Source organism: Mauremys mutica, chromosome 1 (assembly GCF_020497125.1).
Source record: "Mauremys mutica isolate MM-2020 ecotype Southern chromosome 1, ASM2049712v1, whole genome shotgun sequence".
Lineage (NCBI taxonomy): Eukaryota > Metazoa > Chordata > Testudines > Geoemydidae > Mauremys > Mauremys mutica.
This window is the reverse complement of record NC_059072.1, coordinates 114,352,785-114,373,259: the sequence shown is the minus strand read 5'-3', so window position 1 is coordinate 114,373,259 and position 20,475 is coordinate 114,352,785. Positions and strand designations below refer to the sequence as shown.

The window sequence follows — 20,475 nt, the reverse complement described above, 5'->3', positions numbered from 1 at the left end:
TTGCAGAAAATTCCAACAGGAGAACTGGCCCGTGCAACAGCGGGGAGGCTGCAGGCAACTTAGGCAAGGGCTGTGCAGCACCTGCAGCTAATGCTACAAGTAAACGCATGCCCGCAGCCTGCCCAGGCCATCATGCACCGAGCCGTGCACCGTTCAAAGGCGGTAGGCTCGGCTGCTGCTCTGCACCGCGTTCCCCCTCCCGGAGCCCTTCCCAATCTCTGCTCTCCCCGCCCGCCGCAGCCGCTACTCAGAGACCAGCTGCTGGGGCGGGGCCAGTCTCTATAAAGAGGGTGGCTGCTGCTTTTTTTTCCCGCCGGGCCGCGATCCAGGGAGGGCCGAAGAGCGGGAGTCATGGGGACCTACGTGGAGCTGAACACTAAGGCAAAGATGCCCATCCTGGGGCTTGGCACCTGGAAGGTACCGTAATTGCAGCAGGTGGGATCTAGGACATGGTACCAAGCGGCCACCGGCGCCTGCGCTCGGGTGCACACGGCATCCGTCCCTCATCGCTGCCTCTAGAACTGCTGAGCTGTTCCTCCCTTTGCAAAGTGTGTGCCCAAAACTGCCGGCCTCGGCTTGGCTTCTTGTTACAGGGCAGGCAGCTCTGGCCGCCCCCGGCTCGTCCTGAGCGCCGGGTAGTCCCTTTGCAAACGATTTGGTTTTCTTGCTGGCAAGATTTGTTCCCCCCCCCTCCCCAAGGAAAAGCGTCCTGTCCCCTGATGCGTCTGCAAGGCTTGGGATGCGGCTGGGGAGGTGAAGGGGGTGGGGGGTGTCTGTATGCGCTCAGTGTGCTCACCCCTGGAATCGCTGTTGGCCCTTATGTAACACTGTTGCTGTGTGTCATGCTTCCATACCAGCCTTTGCTGCGTCTGAGAGTAGCTATTAAAAGTTGTTGGGCACATGATGCGTCGGGTGTAATTTATGCATCTTTGCGGGGGGGAGAGGCAGGAGTGTAAAGACTTCTTGCACTCCAAAATTTGACTAGGAAATTGGCCTATTTAAAGAAGCACTGACAATTTAAAAATAGTGTATTCTGGCCTAATTTCTTTGCCTCTTACAATTTTTTTAAACAGCAGAAGTTAACTGTATTTTAAAAACGCAGTTTCCTTGTCACTGCCCAAGTTTCCGTTTACTACTACTCTCTGGTTGGATTAAGAACCAAAGGAGTCAGTTTCACTTTTAGGCCCTTCTGCAATGTTTGGGTTTCAGACACTGCAAGAGAACCCTTTTTGTTTCAAAACAGCTGGGTTTTTTAGCCTTTTCTTTAAAAAGTTTTCTATTGGCCTTAGATTTTTTTTTATTACTTGTTTTTTAAAAGAATATCACCTTAAGTCTCATGAAGTTTGTCTGTACCACTTTAATAGTGAAATAAACATACAAGGGTAGTTTCTAGAAAGCTCAGGGCAGGGACTGTCTGTATTTTTTACTGTACAGCATGTGATTGGTGATTCATAACTAGCAACACATACAATGGGGGGACTGAAAGAATTATAATTTTAGTTAATACAGCCAGGAGTTTAGATTTCTGGGTTTTGTTCCTAATTCTGACTTCAGACTTGTATGTGACTTTGAGGAAAATATTCATGCCTTGCTTTTTTTGTCTGTAAAGCAGGGATATTACTGACTTATTTTACAAGGGTGTTGAGAGGATTAATATTCATAAAGAGCATCCTCTCTCAAAGTCCTACTGAAGTGCAGAGCAGTATTGCAGTTATTATTAGAGACATGGCAAATTTTGTGACAGTGGATCTTGTTAAAATGTCATTAAACTTACTCATGCTCTCGGTCTGTGAAATCATTATATGTTCCAAACAGATTTATAGGTAAACAGAGCTATTTTTACATTTTTAAAAGCACTTTTCTATGTCAACTTTGTGCAATGGTTTTGCTATCCATTGCTTGATATGCTGGTTCCAATACTAAATTAATTCAGGGTGGTGATCTGAAATTTTAATCTGTTTGGCATCTGTAAAGTAAGGTGTGTCTACTTGGCCTGCGATAGTGAGCCTGCCAGCCTGGGTTGACTGATATGGGGTAGCAGGGCTAATGCTTTGAAGTTGCAGCTCAGGCTAGAGTCTGGGCTCTGATGCCTAGGAAGAGGGGGTTCATAGCCCAAACTCCAACCTGACTTCCAACTTCAAAGTGTATGCCTTTGTAAGTATGTCTTATGACAGAGCTCAGCATTATGTGGTCTCACAAAGCTGACAGTGTCTCATACGATCCTCTAAAATGCTATTTCAAACAGCATGCTACAGTGGAGTAGAATAGGTGACTTGCTGAACAATATGTCATAGTGGCTACTGTGTCATGGGTGCAGGACCCCATGGATGCTCTGGGGCTGCAGCACCCACAGGGAAAAATTAGTGGGTGCTCTGCACCACAAGCAGCCAAACACCCCACCCCACCTTTTCCTCCCCTGAGTGTGCCGTGTCCCCACTTCTCCGCCTACCTCCCAGCTTCCTGCCCTGCCACCGCCAAACTGGGAGGGAGGGGGAGGAACGGGAACATGGTATGCTCAGGGGAGGAGGCAGGGAAGAGGCGGGGCTGGGGCAGGGATTTGGGGAAGGGATGGAAGGGGCAGGGGCAGAGGCGGGTCGAGCACCCACCGGTGGGAGCAGAAGTCAGTGCCTATGCACTGTGTGTTCATATAAATAATTTCCTTACATCTCTTTCTCCCCACTTCTTTCCCACTGGCCTCTTACAGACCAAGGATCACATACTGCTCCTTCATAGAGCACTTACCTTATGCAGGCCCCAAGTGCTGGATGGCAGGATATACCATAGCAAAACCTGAAATCCAGTGTCTGCTTATTTTTACCTATTGAGAGCAGCAAGCCAGGGTTTTAGGCAAACTTGGTATTTCAAGCAACTTTTGACCAGCAGAATTGGAACAAAATCAAATAGCAATCAGCAGCAACAGCTGGATTTATGCTATACCTGAAAATGCAGGCACTATCTGACATTTTTTAAAAATTTTTTTTTTGCTTGAGCAAAATGTTCTCCTTCTAATTCTTTTTGTCTAATACACACTGCAGACGCTGAAATCTAATATTGGTTCATAGATGTCAGTCAGTGGACTGGTCTACATCTTGTCTAGTCATGTGCCCTGAGGGACAAAGCTGCAGCTCTGGTACTGTGGCAAGTTCCTGGTTTGCAACAGTGCAGCTGTCGTAGGATCTCTTCCCATGGTTTGCAGGAAAATGCTTAATGCTTCCCCTGAGAAGACCAATCTCACCTGCATGCCCAAAGTGCAGGAGTTCAAGACAGTAGGACTGGTCATTGATACTTAAGTGACTCCCCTGCTGTACTGTGAGATGAGTGCATTCTGAGGTGCGGAGTCTAGCTCTAAGAATCCTTGCTGGAAAAGCCCTCTTTTCTTTTGACCATGCTTTATGTAACATTTGAAATCTTCCTCCCCTCAGCAGTCTGTGTATCTGCCATATTACTTCTGGCTACTTATTCTCTTTTCAGAGTGGTGATTGCACTTTTTTAGTGATCGGGAAGCTTCTGCAGCTCCCCAGCCTCCCCTCTTGTGGGATGCTTCCCTGTGTGATCATTAATACATAGCTCTTCTATAGCGCTTCTTGTCCGTCAAGCTGAAAAACTTTTACAAATAAGGTGATTATTAGTATCCTCACTTTTACAGATGAGGAAACTGAGGGACAGAGAGGTCAAGTCATCTGCCCCACATCACACAGAACTCTGACTCTGTCCCTTGCCTTTCCTAATACACCACACTGCCTCTCATAGGCTCAGATGGGATGCTTCTTCTGCTAATGTGATAAATGAGATGGGGGGGGGGGGAGAGCTCCTTTTTATGGACACCCAGCCAGCCAGTTAGCTATGAAATCCCAGTTAGTAGCTGTTCTCTAACCCTTTACAGAAAAAGGAAGTAAAGCCCATAGGTAAAGGGGAGTGGCCAAATGAGCCAATGGGAAGGCTAGAACTTTTTAAAATTGGAGGGGAAATTTCCCCTGTCTTTCTGCTCTTCGGAGAGAGGGGACAGAGCAGAGACAGGGCTGGAACTATACTGTAAAAAGCTTTGGGCCAAGTATGAAAAATCATCAGATCATACCTAGAATTTAATCATTTAAAACCCCAGATATGTAAGTAGATCAGGGAATGTCTAGGAGGACGCGATTAGGTTTATCTCTTTTATTTCCTTTATGGCTTGTGGACTCCTCTGTGCTAACCCCAGGTGCTTTTGTGTTGCTTGTAACCTTTAAGCTGGACCTCAAGAAGCTATCTTGATGCTTAATCCTTGTAATTGTGTGGGTTTTTTTTTAAACCTAGCAAAAAGCCTAAGTTCCAGATCTATTTTCTTTGTTCTAAATAGAATTTACCTTTTTCAAGAACAGGACTGAATTTTTGTGTATTTGTTTAATTAGCTGGTGGCAACAGCTGATTTCCTTTGTTTTCTTTCTAAGCTCTTTCCCAGGGGGTGAAAGGGCTTGAGGGTACCCCACAGGAAGGAATTCCCAAGTGTGCCTTCCTGGGTTCCAAAAGGGTTTTTTGCACTTGGGTGGTGGCAGCATCTACCCATCCAAGGTCAGAGGAAAAGCTGTAACCTTGGGAGTTTAATACAAGCCTGGAGTGGCCAGTATTAATTTTTAGAATCCTTGCAGGCCCCCACCTTCTACACTCAAAGTGCCAGAGTGGGGAATAAGCCTTGACAGCTAGTTCCCAGGATAGCTCTTTTCCTAGGACCACTTGAAGGGTGTTGCCCAAGAGCCCTCTCACATAGAAATAGCTCCTTGACAGCTATCCAGAGTAGGGTCATGGTGTGAGGCAGCTTTGTTTTGCTAAATTATCCATGTAAGATGCAGGATGGATTGCTAGATGCATTGTTGGATGCTGTCATTAAGTCAGACAATAACAATTACTAGACAATCACAGAGGGATATCCGAAGAAGTGAGCTGTAGCTCACGAAAGCTCATGCTAAAATAAATTTGTTAGTCTTTAAGGTGCCACAAGTACTCCTGTTCTTTTTGCGGATACAGACTAACACGGCTGCTACTCTGAAACCTGCCATTTTTTCTTATGATTGCAAGGTGCCCAGATTCCTGGGAGGTGAACACCATAGAAGAAATAAACTTTATTGGGGTTTCTGAGCCTCTAGCCACCTGGGAAATAGGATATTTTAGAGTGTCTGTGTTTCTTTTTTTTAAATTTATTATTTTGATTAGTCTCCACCAGGAAAAGTAAAGGATGCAGTGAAGGCTGCCCTTGACATTGGATACCGCCACTTTGACTGTGCCTACGTGTACCAGAATGAGAATGAAGTAGGGGATGGGATCCAACAGAAAATCAAAGAAGGGGTTGTGAAACGAGAGGACCTCTTTGTCGTCAGTAAGGTATGGCTCTGGCAGGAAGATCAAGGTCATGGGGCCGATTCAGTGAACCCTGGGTGTTGAAGGAAAATCTGACTCTGTGGTTATAAAGCAATTCAAGATGTGGTACATTGCACCTTTGACTTGTGTTTCCTGATTCACATGTTCATGTGGGATGGGTATAAAGGGCATGCACAAGGAGAATAAAAGTCGTCTTGGATCCTCTCCTGTCTGGAGTGGCTCTTCTCTAGTGAACATACCAGCAATGGAGGTGGGAATACTGTGCCCTTCCAATGATTGAGGAAGGGACCACTGTTTTTGCCTGGCATGCTCAGCTTATAATGTAGAACCTAGAGCTGGACCTAGGACCTAGAAGGGACCATCATGATCATCTAGTCTGATCTCCTGTACGTTGCAGGCCACAGAACTTCACCCACTCACTCCAGTAACTCAGCAAGAGGTTAGGGATCTATTACAGAAGTCCTCGAATCATGGGTGGGTGTTAGGGGCTACAAGATCCCTCTTCTCCCCCCCCCCTTCCAGTGCAACTTCCAGAGTGGGGCCAATGCAGCAAGCTACCATTTGCATCTCTTTCCATTTCTGCTGCTGCAAGGAGGACCAGGTTGTGGCTTGCTGAGACTGTGGCCTGTATTCAGAAAGGTATTTCGTTATTGCAACACTTAACTTTTGGGCAACTAGAAAATCACAGGAGCACACTGCAATTCAGAGTCTGAGTGAAGTGCCTGGACTCCTGTACAATGAATGGGGAGAGATGGGACAGCTAAGAAAGTGATTCACAAAAGCCAGCCCGCTAGGTGGGGAGCCGTTTAACCTAACCAATGGGAGATGTTGTTTGAGAGATGTCTGCTAAGTCCCACCCCTCTCTCTGAAATAGGCACCAGTCTCTGCTAGTGATTGATAAATAGGAACTGCTCTCTTGATGTCAAGCACCGTGGGCAGTTAAACTGCTTCTTGTGAGAATGAATCAGGTGGGTGACTAACACCACACAAAGTGGTGATGCTATCCACTGTATGATCACTAATCCAGTGGGTTCAGTTCTCCCCCACAGGCAGAGGATAAGACAGGATTCAAAGAGGGCTCTCCCACCTCTCAGGAGGGTGGGCTAACCTTTGAACTATGAGACTTTTTTGTGTGCACGTAAGTGACTCTATAGCATAGTCATTAGGATGCCCACTTGGGAGACCCAGCGTGCAGTCGTTCTGCTCCAATTGCTTTTCCATTATTTATCTGGGCATAAATTGTAATATAAAGAGAGAAGCTCATGTCATGACGAGGGCGGAAGTCCAATGTAAAACTAGAGAACTCAAGAACAAATGGTGGACTGAGAAAGCACAAGAACTCAACATCTCGCAGATATCCACAATACATCTGGTTTCTTTAGTGCCACCAAGGCTACGTATGGGCTAATTTGCCATGGTATGAATCTCCTTCGCTCTAAGGATGGAATCACACTTTTGAAGGACAACGAAGCCATCAGTTCTTGCTGGAAAGAACATTTTGAAGATCTCCTTAACCGTAATTCTGTGGTTGCAGATGAAGTCCTTGAGCAAATCCCTCAACGACCATTTAGGGATGAGCTCGGAGACCCTCCCAATTTGTATGAGATACACAATGCTACCAAGCAGATGAAGAACAAGAAGGCAGAAGGTCTAGATGGGATCCCCTCTGAAATCTTTAAAGATGATGGACCAGAGCTAATTTGGCAGCTTTACCTGCTTATCCTTAAAATCTGGATAAGGAGGAGATACTCAGTGAAATGAGGGATGCCCTGATTGCCTTCAAGAAAGGGGATAAAATGGTTTGTGGAAATTATCGTGGTATCTCCCTCCTAGCCATTGCAGGAAAAGTTCTGGTGCAGGTCCTTGCAACCCACCTTCTGCCCCTGTAAGAAGAAATTTTACCAGAGTCACCGAGTGGTTTCTGACCATGTCATGGAACTGTGGATACGATCTTCACAGCATGGCAGCTGCAAGAAAAGAGTCGGGAGCAAAACCAACCACTGTACATGGCTTTTATTGATCTAGCTAAAGCCTTTGATTCAGTGAATAGCGTGCCCTCTGGACTGTACTGTCTAAGATTGGATGTCCTGATAAATACATCTATGTCCTAAAATTGCTTCATGATAACATGAAAGTGACTGTTCTGAGCAGCACTAGCTCCCAGAATGAACCTTTCAAAGTACAAACAGGAATCAGACAGGTCTGTATCATTGCTCCAGCCATGTTTGCAGTTTTTTATTGCCATCATTCTTTACCTAATTGCTGGAAGTTTACAGCTTGCGTTGAAATCATTTACAGAATGGATGGAAAGCTGTTCAGTATGCTGATGACAATGCAATCTTTGCCCACTCTGAGAAAGATCTTCAAACTGTCTTGAATGTGTCTGCCAATGCTTACGCATGACATGGTTTCACTCTTAATATCAAAAAGACTAAAGTGTTTGATCAGCCCTCTCCAAATGAGGTATTACATGCCCCATCTATCAAAATCAATGGAGTGGTACTGGAGAATGTTGATCATTTCTGCTACCTTGGAAGTCATCTTTCATCAAAGGCAGATATTGATGCAGAAATTCAAAATTGCCTGAACTGTGCCAATGCACCTTTTTCTCATTTATAGCACAGGGTTTTTGAAGATCATGACATTCGAACAGACACCAAGCTTCTTGTTTATTGAGCCATTCTCCCAACACTGCTGTATGGGTCCGAAACTTGGACAACCTATAGACACCACTAGAAAGTCCTTGAGAGGCACCATCAACACTGCCTTTGTAGGATTCTGAAGATCAAATGGGAAGATAGGCACACCAATATTAGTGTTCTAGAAGAGGCAAAGACTGAGTATCAAGGCAATGACCATCCATCAGCAATTCCACTGGACTGGTCACATTGTCCGGATGCCAGGCTATCGCCTCCCAAAACAGGACCTATTCTCTCAGCTGAAAGAAGGGCACCATAATGTGGGTGGATAACGGAAGCGTTATAAGGACTTGCTGAAGGACAACCTAAAAAAGTGTAATATTGACACTTGGGAGACAGTTGCCCAGGGTCGCTTAATATGGAGTGATGGTCGCCTGCATTTTGAACTTGCTCACTGACAAGCTGAAGAGGACAAGAGGTGCAGGAGGAAGGAGAGACTGGTCTCCAGTCATGGTCAGCAGCCCTCCTGCTGAGCCTGGAAACATCTGCCCTCAGTGTAATAGAACTTGTGGTTCAAGGATTGGCCTCATTAGCCACCTGAGGACCCATAACTCCCATGGAAGATGATTGTACTTGGTAACGAGTGATTGCCTATCATTTATCTAGAGTGGAATAGCTTCCTTAGAGATTGGAGACCCTCACCAGAATATCCCAAAGCTCAGTGGTTAGAGCACTCTCCTGAAAGGTAAGACATCTCTTCAAATCCTTTCTTCCCCTCTGCCTGAAGGGAGAATTGAACCTGGGTCCTCCACATCCCAGGTGAGGGCCCCTTGGTGAGATTTTGAATTATACCTGGTCTGGTAGTGGCCCTCTGAAAATGCCTGCCGGATTGGGCCCCACATGTGACTTAGGCAGACAAACTGCTATCTTCCCCTGGCTTGTGCATTGCTCTGGGACTTAGACATCCAGATGCAGCGTGGGGGGCGGCAGTGAGCATGCCCAGAGGCAGAAACTTAGACACTTTGGGAACTTTTACCCTGAAAATGTAGGTGCCAGTTGAGTTTAGGTCCCTGCTGGGTTTGGCAGGAGTTTCCTGGTTCCCAGTGGAGCCTAAGATGTGACTAAGGTGCCTAAGTACTTTTTTTTTTAATCCAGATCCATGTGACAATTCAAAAACATGGGGGCCCAAATAATTTTTTTGCATTGTATGTGTTTGAAACCATTCTTTATCTAGGCTCTTAAATTAGGTGATCAAATCAGAAGGCTAGCCAAACTCATGCAGGAGGTTTTTCCCATCTCCCTGCTTTTGGATACAGAAGGCTGGAAAGCTTCATTACCCTGTAGTGCTTAGTTTTCTCTTTCCCAATACTGTGTCTTGCAATAAGTGCCTTTTTGTTGGTGCCTTAACTGGTGGAATTTTTTTTTTTTTACCATCTTAATCTGTCAGAACCCAATTTTGTCAAGTAAACTGCTACTGACAATACTAGCATCAAGAAACTTTTTCCCTCTGTCTCTGCTCACAGATTGAGCCTGTAAATGGGGGTAATAATATTCCCAAACCTGCTTCTTGCAGGTGTGAGATGACTTTTTGTCCTGTTTGGGAGAGCTTTGTAAGAACACTTGCTTGTGAGGTCACTGCTTTGTTTGCTTTTCCTTTTGTAGCTGTGGTCCACATTCCATGAGAAATCTCTGGTGAAGGGAGCATGCCAGAAAACCCTTGATGCATTGAAACTGAATTACCTGGATCTGTATCTCATTCACTGGCCTTTGGGATTTAAGGTACTGTAGTGTTTTAATACTTTTTGTTTTTTCCTGACAGATTCTGGAGAAGCACTGTCCTCCTGGTGAGCTATCCTGTTACAGCCCCAACCCTCTTACCCTCAAGGAGGATACCTCCGGGGTATCTCAGCATCACTCTTTTGTGCTGCTTATTCAGCTTTATTATATGGGTGTGTGAACAAGGCTTTCATCCCTGAAGCTGAGCATGCTGCTTCTACCACGTTCCTTGCCCCTGTTGATCCAAGAAGAGATGAATCTCGGATCAAATCCAGGTCTCCCATTTGACAGGGCAGTTTATACCTTTTAACCATTTGATTACCAATTCCTTCTGTACTAGTTTGTCTTCCTCTTTATGGGACAGACAGCTGTATCTCTTGCTTCTTAACAATAAGTCTGTTTTTCTTTGTTGCTAGTAGCACTCTTAGGTCTTGTCTGCACTACTGGGGTCAGTCGACCTAAGTTACGCTACTCCAGGTACATGAATAACGTAGCTGGAGGCAACGTAACTTAGGTTGACTTACTGCGGTGTCTACACTGCGTATCCCATCGACTTACCTTACTCCTCTCGTTCCGGTGGAGAGCGCTCTTCACTAGACCCGCTAAATCGAACCCCGCTGACCTACCGGTGGTGTAGACATGGCCTTACTTAAGCAGCAGGCAGTAAAATAAGTTCTTAATTTCTCTTTTCTCTGACACCCACCCCCTGCCCTTGGAATCCCTAAGCACAGTACAGACTTGTAGTTAACCATCTGCCATAAGAGCCTTGTTGTTCTGTAATCCCTGGCATTCAGAAGTGGCAACTTTCATTGTAAAGCCCATATGCAGATTAAAGATATGGTTGAAGCGGGTGATGTCTCACTTTGACTCTTTTGTCTTGGCTCTTCTTTTCTGTTAGAGCCTGATTTAAAATATCTTCTCCTTGGTATTCTGTGCAACTCCCAAATGCACTCTCCAGTATCTTTTAATTGTTTTTAGGGTGGACAAAGCAGATGAAATGAGGCTGTGCTGGTATTACAGTTCTTCAGGCAGGCTGTAAAGGAGTCTAGGAAAGGGAGCTTTTCATAATAGCAAGAGCATAGACAGTAACTTATGCACACAGTCTGTTCCATTGTCTTTCTCCCATTCCCTGCAATCTATACATAGTCTCCCACTGAAGGCCTGCAACAGCACGCCATCACTCATGCAACAGATGGAGTCAAATATAAATCTGGGTTAATAAAGGACTGTCCCATTATGTACATAATGGGACAATGTGTAAAAACAGTGTGTGCTTTGCTACACCCATAGGTAATAGACCTATAACCCAGCTGTACTTGTACTATGGTGGGTCACTGTTCTATTTTGCTGGATCTGTCACTGAACTGCAGACCAGCCACAGAATTAACCATATTTATTGGAGTGGATTCTGTGGCTGGAATGATGACTGTGTAGCATGAGGAAGAGAGACCTTGCCAGAATGAGTAAGGTAACTACTTAAATAGGAGTTACTATTCCTCTTCTTCTGCCCTAAGAGTTCAAGCTACTATACAGAATCTGAGTTCAGTTTGACTTCCCAAGAATTCTAGTCTTTCAGCAGAAAATTCAATAGAGAACGTTTCAGACTTTCTGCCTTGCATTGCCAGGCTGGAGAACAGCTGTTTCCCGCAGATGAGAAAGGCATGGCCTTGCCCAGTAACACAGATATTCTGGACACTTGGGAGGTGAGTCTTATTGCAGTTTGAGATTCATTTTGGCTCTGTGATTTAGATTATCTATTTTATATTTGATTTCTCTGAAAAGAATTTATAATTCATTCACAATTATTTGTAAATATCTTCATTCTTGGTTTGCACATCACTTAGAATTCTATGTAAATATTCCCAAATTTGCACTGTATATTTATGCAAGTCAGATGATATTTTTGTTCCATGACTGGCTGCTTTGGGTAACTTAACTCACAGGAAATGTGAATGTAAATTTTAAGTTCATTCAGATTCAAACTTAAAATTCCGGCTAGAAAAGCTGCTTTGCTAGAATACTAGCAAACATACAGTGTGTCAGGACATAGTCAAAGTAAATTCACTGAAAAATTCTCAGCTCTGCTTATTACTTACAGAAGTAAAAGGAGAATTGTAGGCTTAAATCAAGGGGAGGCAACCTATGGTATGTATGCCAAAGGCGGCACCCGAGCTGATTTTCAGCAACACTCATGCTGCCTGGGTCCTGGCCACCGGTCCAGGGGGCTCTGCATTTTAATTTAATTTTAAATGAAGCTTCTTAAACATTTTAAAAACCTTGTTTGTTTTATATACAACAATAGTTTAGTTATATATTATAGACTTATAGAAAGAGACCTTCTAATAACGTTAAAATGTATTACTGGCACGCAAAACCTTAAATTAGAGTGAATAAATGATTTGGCAAACTGCTTCTGAAAGGTTTAAATACTACCCACAATATTGAGGATAGTCCATTATTCTGCCAGTGTTGGGTTATCTGACACAGGTCTCTTCAAACTCACTCTTATGATTAATAAAAATGCATAAAAACCTCTCACAGCCAGAAAAGAAAACTCCGAGAAGACGGTGAAAAACACTGTTCTCTCTGCATCCCTTTTCCCTGGTGGACTCCAGAACATAGTGATGAGTCCAACCAAGGGTCCTATCACTGGTTATCATCAAAGAAATATACCATATTGGCAGCAAGAATGCCTTATTTAGGCCGTACCTTGTGTATCTGATTACATAGACTCAGATTCTCTTGTCCCCTTAGGCTATGGAAGAGCTGGTGGATGCAGGACTGGTGAAAGCCATTGGAATCTCCAACTTTAACCATGAACAGATTGAGAGAATCTTGAACAAGCCTGGGTTAAAATACAGGCCTGCCAACAACCAGGTAAGCTGCTGAAAGGCAACGGCTCGATGTCTCCGATATCATGAGGATCTGATCATGTCAGTTCTTTTACAGTGGGGAGGTAGGGAGTGGGCAGATAGAGTAGGCACAGAATGTATTTTCAGCCCTTCTAGAATTCTGAAGGGGCACTTGCGGGAGTGAATGTTAATAATCACTGTAAGAGCTACGTGGTTTTCCTGATGAAAAGAACTAAATGCTTTACAACAGAGGTAAGTATCATTATCTTCATTTTACAGTGGGGAAGCTGAGGCACAGAGTGGGGACGTGTGCCTAGTTCATGTTAATGTAGTCCTGCTTGAAGTGGGACTACCTCAGTGCGAACTAGGTACCTTTTTAGTTCTCGCTACCAGGATCTAACCAGGGCAGTTAAAATGCAGCACTTTAGCATGCTGTACAATTTACACCCCCTGTAGTGTGCACTGCTGCCGTGTAGACAACCTCTAAGAAAGCTAAGAGCACCATTCTGCAAGGGGCTGAGAACCTTCCATTCCCATTGACTTCAGAGGATGTTGCCAGGCTTAAGCCATATGTGTTTATAACAGAACCATCTTTCCTATACTTCAGCTACAGTATAGTGCAGGGGGGTTAAGTAATGGCTGTGATAGGAAAAATAACTGAATTGCTTGACTGGTCTGTTTTTAAAAATCTTAAATACAAAATAAGTAGATTGTGGTTGTTACCTTTCTCTGGTACCATGGTGTAAATGATCCAAGTTCAATAGTGGTTCTCTTAGCAAAGGAACAAAAGGGAGGGTTACTTTAATGCCTAAGTGAAAATGGAGAATAATATCTGAACCTCATCCTGTACAGTATCTTGTTAGTAATAGTAATTATAATATTTCAAAATCAATATGTGCCTCCTTCCTATGGATGTTAAAAGTATATCTAACCAATTCAGTTAAATTAATTTTCTTTCAAACAATCAAAGATAGAAGTGGGTTGGCTGGTCAAGTTGGCTAGTTCAAGTTTTTCATTGTAAAAGCAACTTTGTTATTTAGCATTTGGGGTTTTTTTGTCTTCTGCTCATAAATTAGAGCTCCTGTCCAGCTGACAGAGCAAAGACTAATATTCTTTGCATATTTCTAGTTCCATACAAAATACTTTAGAATTGCTCTCTTTTGGGGTGGGGGGGTGGCAGGGGAAATGTTAAGTTGGAATTTCTGTAGCATAGAACTTAGAGTGGTGGGGAGGGGGAAGGCCAAAGGAATACTGTATTTAACTGAAAGGGAGCTTGATAGTGTGGAGTCATTTATTCCTTAGACTGCCACGTGGCTAAGGCAAAAAAGCTCCATGTCAAATGCTGCCCCTGCTCATATTTTCATTTGATTAAGAAGTACAGCAATTGGGTGTTGATACCCCTTGGCCTACATAACATTTTCTGGAGCAAGTTACTTTTCAAGACAAACTGGAAACCTGTTTAACACAAGCCAGAAATCATTCTAATGGGTGTCTGTTCCCAAGAATAGATGTGTAGTGCATGCATAGCCCAATGATCCATAAAATCTAGAGGATGAAATTCTCACTCAGTTATTTGCAGATATTTTCAAACATTCTTCTGTAAACACACATGAACCATTCCATCTGCAATTCATTTTGGAAAAAATCCTAATTTTTAATCTTTGATGGAAGGTCTTTTCCTTTAACCCAAATACTCACTCATTGCTTTATACAGGGGGTAGCAATTGTTTAAAGTAGTATCTATATATTCTATTAGGCCGGGGGTTCCCAAACTTGGTTCACAGCTTGTTCAGGGTAAGCCCCTGGCAGGTCGTGAGATGCTTTGTTTACCTGAGCGTCCGCAGGTATGGCTGCTCCCAGCTCCCAGCGGCCACAGTTCCAGACAGTGGAAAGGGGCACTTTTGTTGTATATTGTATGAGCAGCTGAATTTCTGCGTGCTGAGGAAACAAAATAGCCATGCAGCATATATCCAGCTGAACCCAGCCGTGAGCCGTGCAGTGACTAATATTCCAAACTATATTAGGCGTTTTGGGAAACTGCCACATGATCATCTCCCAACAGCAATGCAGCTAGAACCATAAATAAAACTGCAGGCTGCAACCCATCCCGTGCAGTGCGGTGTCTTGGTCCACCTGTCAGCAGCATGAGATTTCAAGGCCTTCAGTCTGAAAGCAGCAATCCAGATGGTCTGAATGATAGACAGGATCGGCTCAGTTAAACAAGGTTATGCTCCCCAGCATTAAGGGTTCTGTAGTCTTTCCTCTGTTCTGCCTGGTGTGCAGATGATGATCCTATTAAAACTAATGGTAGGCACACACATGTATTGTCTAGAAAAGAAATTCCATAACAGACAGTGATCTAATGTGTAAAATTGTGTTCAGTATTTATATTTTGGTCGAATAGGGCCACTTTCAACAAGAGCACTCATGTACAGCAGTAACCAGTATTGAAACGTCCCTTTAAATTAACTGATTGAAATGTACCTTCCCGTTTAATATCAAAACAGTGTTACGTTATTCTAAAGCAATGGTCTGGAACACTGCAGTTCATAGTATTGATGCTACAGTAGTTTCCAAAATATTTGTATCTTTAATTAGGGAAGCTAAACAAGAAAACTTTAAATTGGAAGAAATAGCCCTACTCATTTGAATTTCACTTCATCTAGATTATTCTGATTTTACGCTATATGTTCGGATATGAACTTCATTGTACTACTTCAGTTGTATAATTCTGAGGCTGACTATTGTAAATCTTTGGAGAACAAAGTTGATAATTAAAACATAAGTGAGGTAAGTTTTCCCCATTCCCTCCCCTGCCTTGCAATATCCTGTAATAACTGAAACCCAACAGATAAAACACAAAAACAAGAAAATTTCATAGAATACCAAACAACTAAAAGTTGCGTAACATACGCAGGGGGCATAATTAGTCACAACTTGCCAGCCTACCAAAGGTATTTCCTGTAAGTGAAATAAGAAACGATCCCTGGAACACAGCAGCATTAGTGTAGTCTGCCTCTGAGTAAATTTGTGTCCTTGTGCTCGCAGATTGAGTGCCACCCATACCTTACCCAGGAGAAGCTGATTAAGTATTGCCAATCCAAAGGAATCTCTGTCACAGCATACAGTCCCCTCGGATCTCCTGACAGGCCATGGTAAGAATGCTTTGCAGCCTAACTTGCCTGATTGTGGCAATGTGAATGTTGAACTTGAAACTCTGAGGCACGTTGAACAAGTAACGCAGTTGTAATGGGTACATGTTTCTGTTAGTATGTAGAGTCATTTTATGAAAACTTGCCACCATTAACTTTCTATCTCTTGTTTTTACAGGGCTAAACCAGAAGACCCTTCCCTCTTGGATGACCCCAAGATTAAGGAGATTGCAGCCAAGCACAATAAAACCCCAGCACAGGTATCTATACTCAGCAAAGTGAGGTCGCTGCATTAGATCTGTTGTTTCAGCATTCTAATCTTGTATAGACTCTGCATCCTTTGCAATCTGATTCCATTTTTTAAATCTCATTGTAAGGGTAAGGAATTAGTGATCACCAGGTATTTGGATAACAGAGGAAAGGGAAACATCAGCTTTCACCTGGCCACCACTGTTCAACTCATTGTGGTTCAATAAGTGTCAGCTTGGCCTTAAGTACTGCAGTGATGAAAAGAGGTGCGTTAGAAATGGAGTGGTTCTGATGAACTGCATCTTAGTATGTCTTGAATCTTAGCTCTAATAGTACTGTTTGTTTAGAACAGGGAAGTTTTGGTCTCTTACTGGTGATGAATGACTTGCAAGTAACACTGCTATCTGTTATGTAGGTTCTGATCCGGTTTCATATCCAGAGAAATGTGATTGTGATTCCCAAGTCTATTACACAACATCGTATTGAAGAGAACTTTAAGGTAAGATTGCAAATAACTTTCAGGTTGGCTTTGAATCGTAGTAACTAGATGGAGTCCAAACTTCTTATGTGGAAGGTAGCCAGACTTTCTCACTCTTCCTAGGTTACCCTGAAAAGAAGGTGGAAGGTTCTTTAGTACTTTTACATACAGTATAATGACGGTTAAACTAACACTTGGGATTAAGGGCAAAAGTGAGCCGAACTGGCTTAAAAATAAATGCACAAAGTGACTGTTCATGGTCCTAGTTAGTGTTTCCTTTCTCTTGTGTGCTGAACAAACTAGCAAGTAAAGCTTGCCTAATACCTGAGTGGAGTCATGTGCCACTAAAACACTGAGTATACAAAGCAGTGTCAAGAAAATAGCTTTCCTCTACTCAGATCCAAGTCTCTGATATCACACATTGTGTGTGTACACACACAGACTAACTACACAATTTGTCATATAATTGTTCTTAATTCAGTGGGACTTTATTGAATTACCAGTCAATTAAAAACATTTTGATTATTTGCTAAATTAAAACATTCAAATTAAACAAGTTGTGAGAACACACACATTGGATTAACTGGAACACTGCAATTTTCCAGCATTGTATTCTTTACAGGCCGGTAAAATGTATTACCCACACTCAGAGGCGTTAGATGTCAGTGCATATGAACAAAAATGCAGGATGAATGTGTAGCTAACTGTCTTTATTATAACAGTTCACAAAAGCTTTCAGTATAGCTGACAGGTCTGTCACTTCAGCTTACACCTTTCTCTACCAGTAGACTGCAGCTGTCCAAAGGGAAATACTTTAGTTGTACAAAGCCGATTTTTCAGGTCAAGTTGGGAGTGTTTATGAAGCTTTTCTTTCAGTCTTGTGAATCTTTGATCACCCAAGTCTTGACTAAGCTACTTGAAAAGCTAACTAAATGTTTTCTCTTGTCAGGTGTTTGACTTTGAATTGACTAAAGAGGAGATGGAAACCATCCTCACCTTTAATAGGAACTGGAGAGCCTGTGCATTCACCATGTAGGTGACAATGTTTGAAAACACTGAGTGCAAGTATTCTATGCAGATTGCTTAAACAATATCCAGGAATTATTTTTGTGTGTGAGAGATTGATTTAAAAACAAAAACCATGCAAACTGAAATTTACCTAAAAGCTGTCCAAAAATCCCTTTTCAGGAAGGGTTTTAACATCTTCACAGTGGTGAACATGTGGTCTTATTTTCAATACCTACATTTGATTTTTAAACTCACTTATTTATCAAGAAGTAAGAGCCTAAACACAGGAGTTCTTAGTATCTAGTTCTAAATCTAGCCCTGACATGGGACTGTATCTGTGATATTGGTCGAGCCTTCTAACGATCTGCCACACGCTTTGTCAGTAGAATGCAGATACCTGCCTCTCTGGAGTTTGTTAGGATGCTAAATACTTAATTCCAATGGAGACTTAAGGAATTAAATTGCCCTTGGAAGCCCTAAAACTTGAGATGCGTTGATCAGCTTCTTTGCTGTCAGTTGAGTTTTCAGTCCCCATTTTAAAATGAAATAATTTTAAATTGATTTTTAACACCTGCCAAGATGAAACCAGTAACTTGTTTTCTTCCATCCAAGTAGACCTGCATTCCTACTTAGCTGTGCATTAACATGGCCCTGCGCATCATGATGTTTCAAAATTATCCCTTTGTTCCCTTTTCCTTGATGGATGAGAGGAAATCAGGCAGTTGTGATTATCTGTTGCTGGGGTGTAGTAGCGGATTTTGTTTGTTTCTTTTCAACTAGGTCTGTTTTTGGAGTGGGAAGTCTCAGACTTTACGCAATCCCAGAATCACAGAGATTTTTCTCTCTCTCTCTCTCTCTCTCTCTTCTGTCACACTCTGAAATGATCTCTGGAACTGAGTGTGTTAAAGGGTGCTGTCCTAAATGGACAGTAAACCTGTTTCAAATCAAGTGTCAAACAGAGCTCTGAGTAAAGTTGTTTTAGCCTAAACAATAGTGGGTTGGGTTTTTTGGGAGGGGGTTGCCTTGGGTGAATTTAAAATATCTCAGATTCTTATTACTAATGTCCCATCTGAAGAACAGGTAAATGATGTAAATAAGCTTAAATTTTCAAAACTGAGTGAAAGTTTTTTGAGGTCTTTTGGATTTTTTTGTAAATAGAATTCTAACACAGTAACAAATTTAGCAAGCAATCTTGCATTTGTCTTTATGAAATTAAAGAGACCGCAATATGGAGAAATTAACACAATATTAGGAGTTAAATTTCCAAATCCTGAGCCTGTATTTCGTCACATACAAGTCACTTGATCTCTCTGCCAGACTTCCCCCCCATCTTTAAAATATATCCCTAATGAGATCATACTAAACATGTCAAACTTCACTCAATAGACATGAAGTATTAATACTTCTATACAGATCGTAGCACCTTGCAATATCAAACTCAGACATCAAAACTGATTGTTCAAAAATCTAAAAACTTACCATTTGAATGACACAGCACAAATGTAAACACTTAATCTAAAAAGCATTCAGATCTCCCTGCCTGTGACTTCTCAATGCCTAAATGCAAAGGGGTTGGGGAAGTTTGTGTATAAACTGGATATGTTTCTGAGGCTGGTCAGAACTTAATGCCTGTGCCGACTGCTTGTGTACCATTCAGACCCTTCTTGTCTGGCCAAAAAAAGGCACCAATGCCAACATGAGTCAGGTTATTCTGAAATCGGAATTAAATATTTCTTCTTTTTCCTCAGGTGCACAGATCACAAGGACTATCCTTTCAAAGCTGAGTATTAAAGCTGGTGGTGTCTTGCCATGCTTCCTGACCTCTGGCAGTGGTTCCCGTCTGCTGTTACCTCTGACTTGTTCATTTGTCCCAATAGCTGTCTTTCACACTTCAGCTATCCTTCTGTAGCCAAAATAGAAGTACAGTGTATGTGCTCAAAGGAAATTTTACAAGGAGTCTGAAGAACAAAACATTGAATATAATTTTGACCTCCTTATTACGTGGGAGTATTTTTTGCCAAGATGGCTGGCTGGGATTGGAAAATACAATAGTTCAAATTCTCTGTTCACACTGTTTCACAGCAGGTTGTAATGTGATGGAGATAGTCTCTGCTGCCAGCTGGAAGGGTTAGACTGCTGTCATTTGGAAGAGCCAGTTCTGAAGCCTTGTCTGTTAAATTCCTGTTTTTGGAACACTCCTTTGCCTTTCACTCCAGGTTGAAGTGCCAGTTGACTTCTGAGTATGGACTTTTGCTACCTGTGCAGCTCTCCCAAACTATGGAGCTTTTTTGGCAATATAAAACTGTTCTTAGCTTGTAATAAAACGTTGTCTAGTTATTATGTGTAGTGAGATTATTTCAGCATTGCCATGACAGTAGTTCTGCAGCTGCCTCTTTGTGTGCAGCTGTCTCCAGCCCTCAGACAAGAGAATAGAAAATCCTTCTTCGTATCTAATCACAGAAAACTCACTTCACTTTCATACTAACTTCTTATGCAGAACCTGCTATCCTTAAAGGATCTGCAGCTTTCATGGTACTGATGCAAAAACACATGAGTACTGTGTAAAATCCTGACTAACCAAACAGTTAATGTACTTGTGCCTCTTGATGCTCAAACATGGTTGTATTCTGTTTTATATGGGGGAACTTTTTAAAATGTAGCTATTTGCTGTTTCTGTTAAAATTGGCAACAAATGGAATAACAATGCAATAGGTCAGTCTTATTTAAGGTGTAGCATATTTTTGATTAGTTCAAGGGGCATTCCTGCAGAGGAACTTAAACGTAGGCAGACTTACATTTGATTGTCTAAATTTATAGTAGTAACATTCCTCATTAGGATGGCCAGTGCAAAGGTTACGCCAAAGGTTTACTGAGCTACAAAAAGCAGTCTTCAGTCTTCCTTAAATAATCAAACTAAAACCTACATTAAGAATCAAGTATCAGAGGGGTAGCCGTGTTAGTCTGGATCT

The 20,475-nt window shown here is 42.5% G+C and overlaps 1 protein-coding gene across 1 annotated transcript; it reads left to right on the top strand.

Annotated features, from left to right (window-relative positions):
- The first annotated feature begins 261 nt into the window (after positions 1–261).
- Positions 262–19,843, top strand: LOC123352233 (aldo-keto reductase family 1 member B1-like). Its single transcript, XM_044992087.1, has 10 exons — positions 262–417; positions 5,188–5,355; positions 9,654–9,770; positions 11,393–11,470; positions 12,522–12,644; positions 15,668–15,774; positions 15,950–16,031; positions 16,436–16,519; positions 17,448–17,530; positions 19,255–19,843. The coding sequence occupies exons 1-10, from the start codon at positions 352–354 to the stop codon at positions 19,295–19,297; spliced, it is 951 nt and encodes a 316-aa protein (XP_044848022.1). The 5' UTR covers positions 262–351; the 3' UTR covers positions 19,298–19,843.
- The last annotated feature ends 632 nt before the right edge of the window (positions 19,844–20,475 follow it).

Coding starts and splice junctions, on each gene's coding strand:
- LOC123352233 (XM_044992087.1), top strand. CDS start 352: ATGGGGACCTACGTGGAGCTGAACACTAAGGCAAAGATGCCCATCCTG. Junction 11,471..12,521: donor ATATTCTGGACACTTGGGAG/GTGAGTCTTATT, acceptor TTGTCCCCTTAG/GCTATGGAAGAGCTGGTGGA. Junction 12,645..15,667: donor ACAGGCCTGCCAACAACCAG/GTAAGCTGCTGA, acceptor TTGTGCTCGCAG/ATTGAGTGCCACCCATACCT.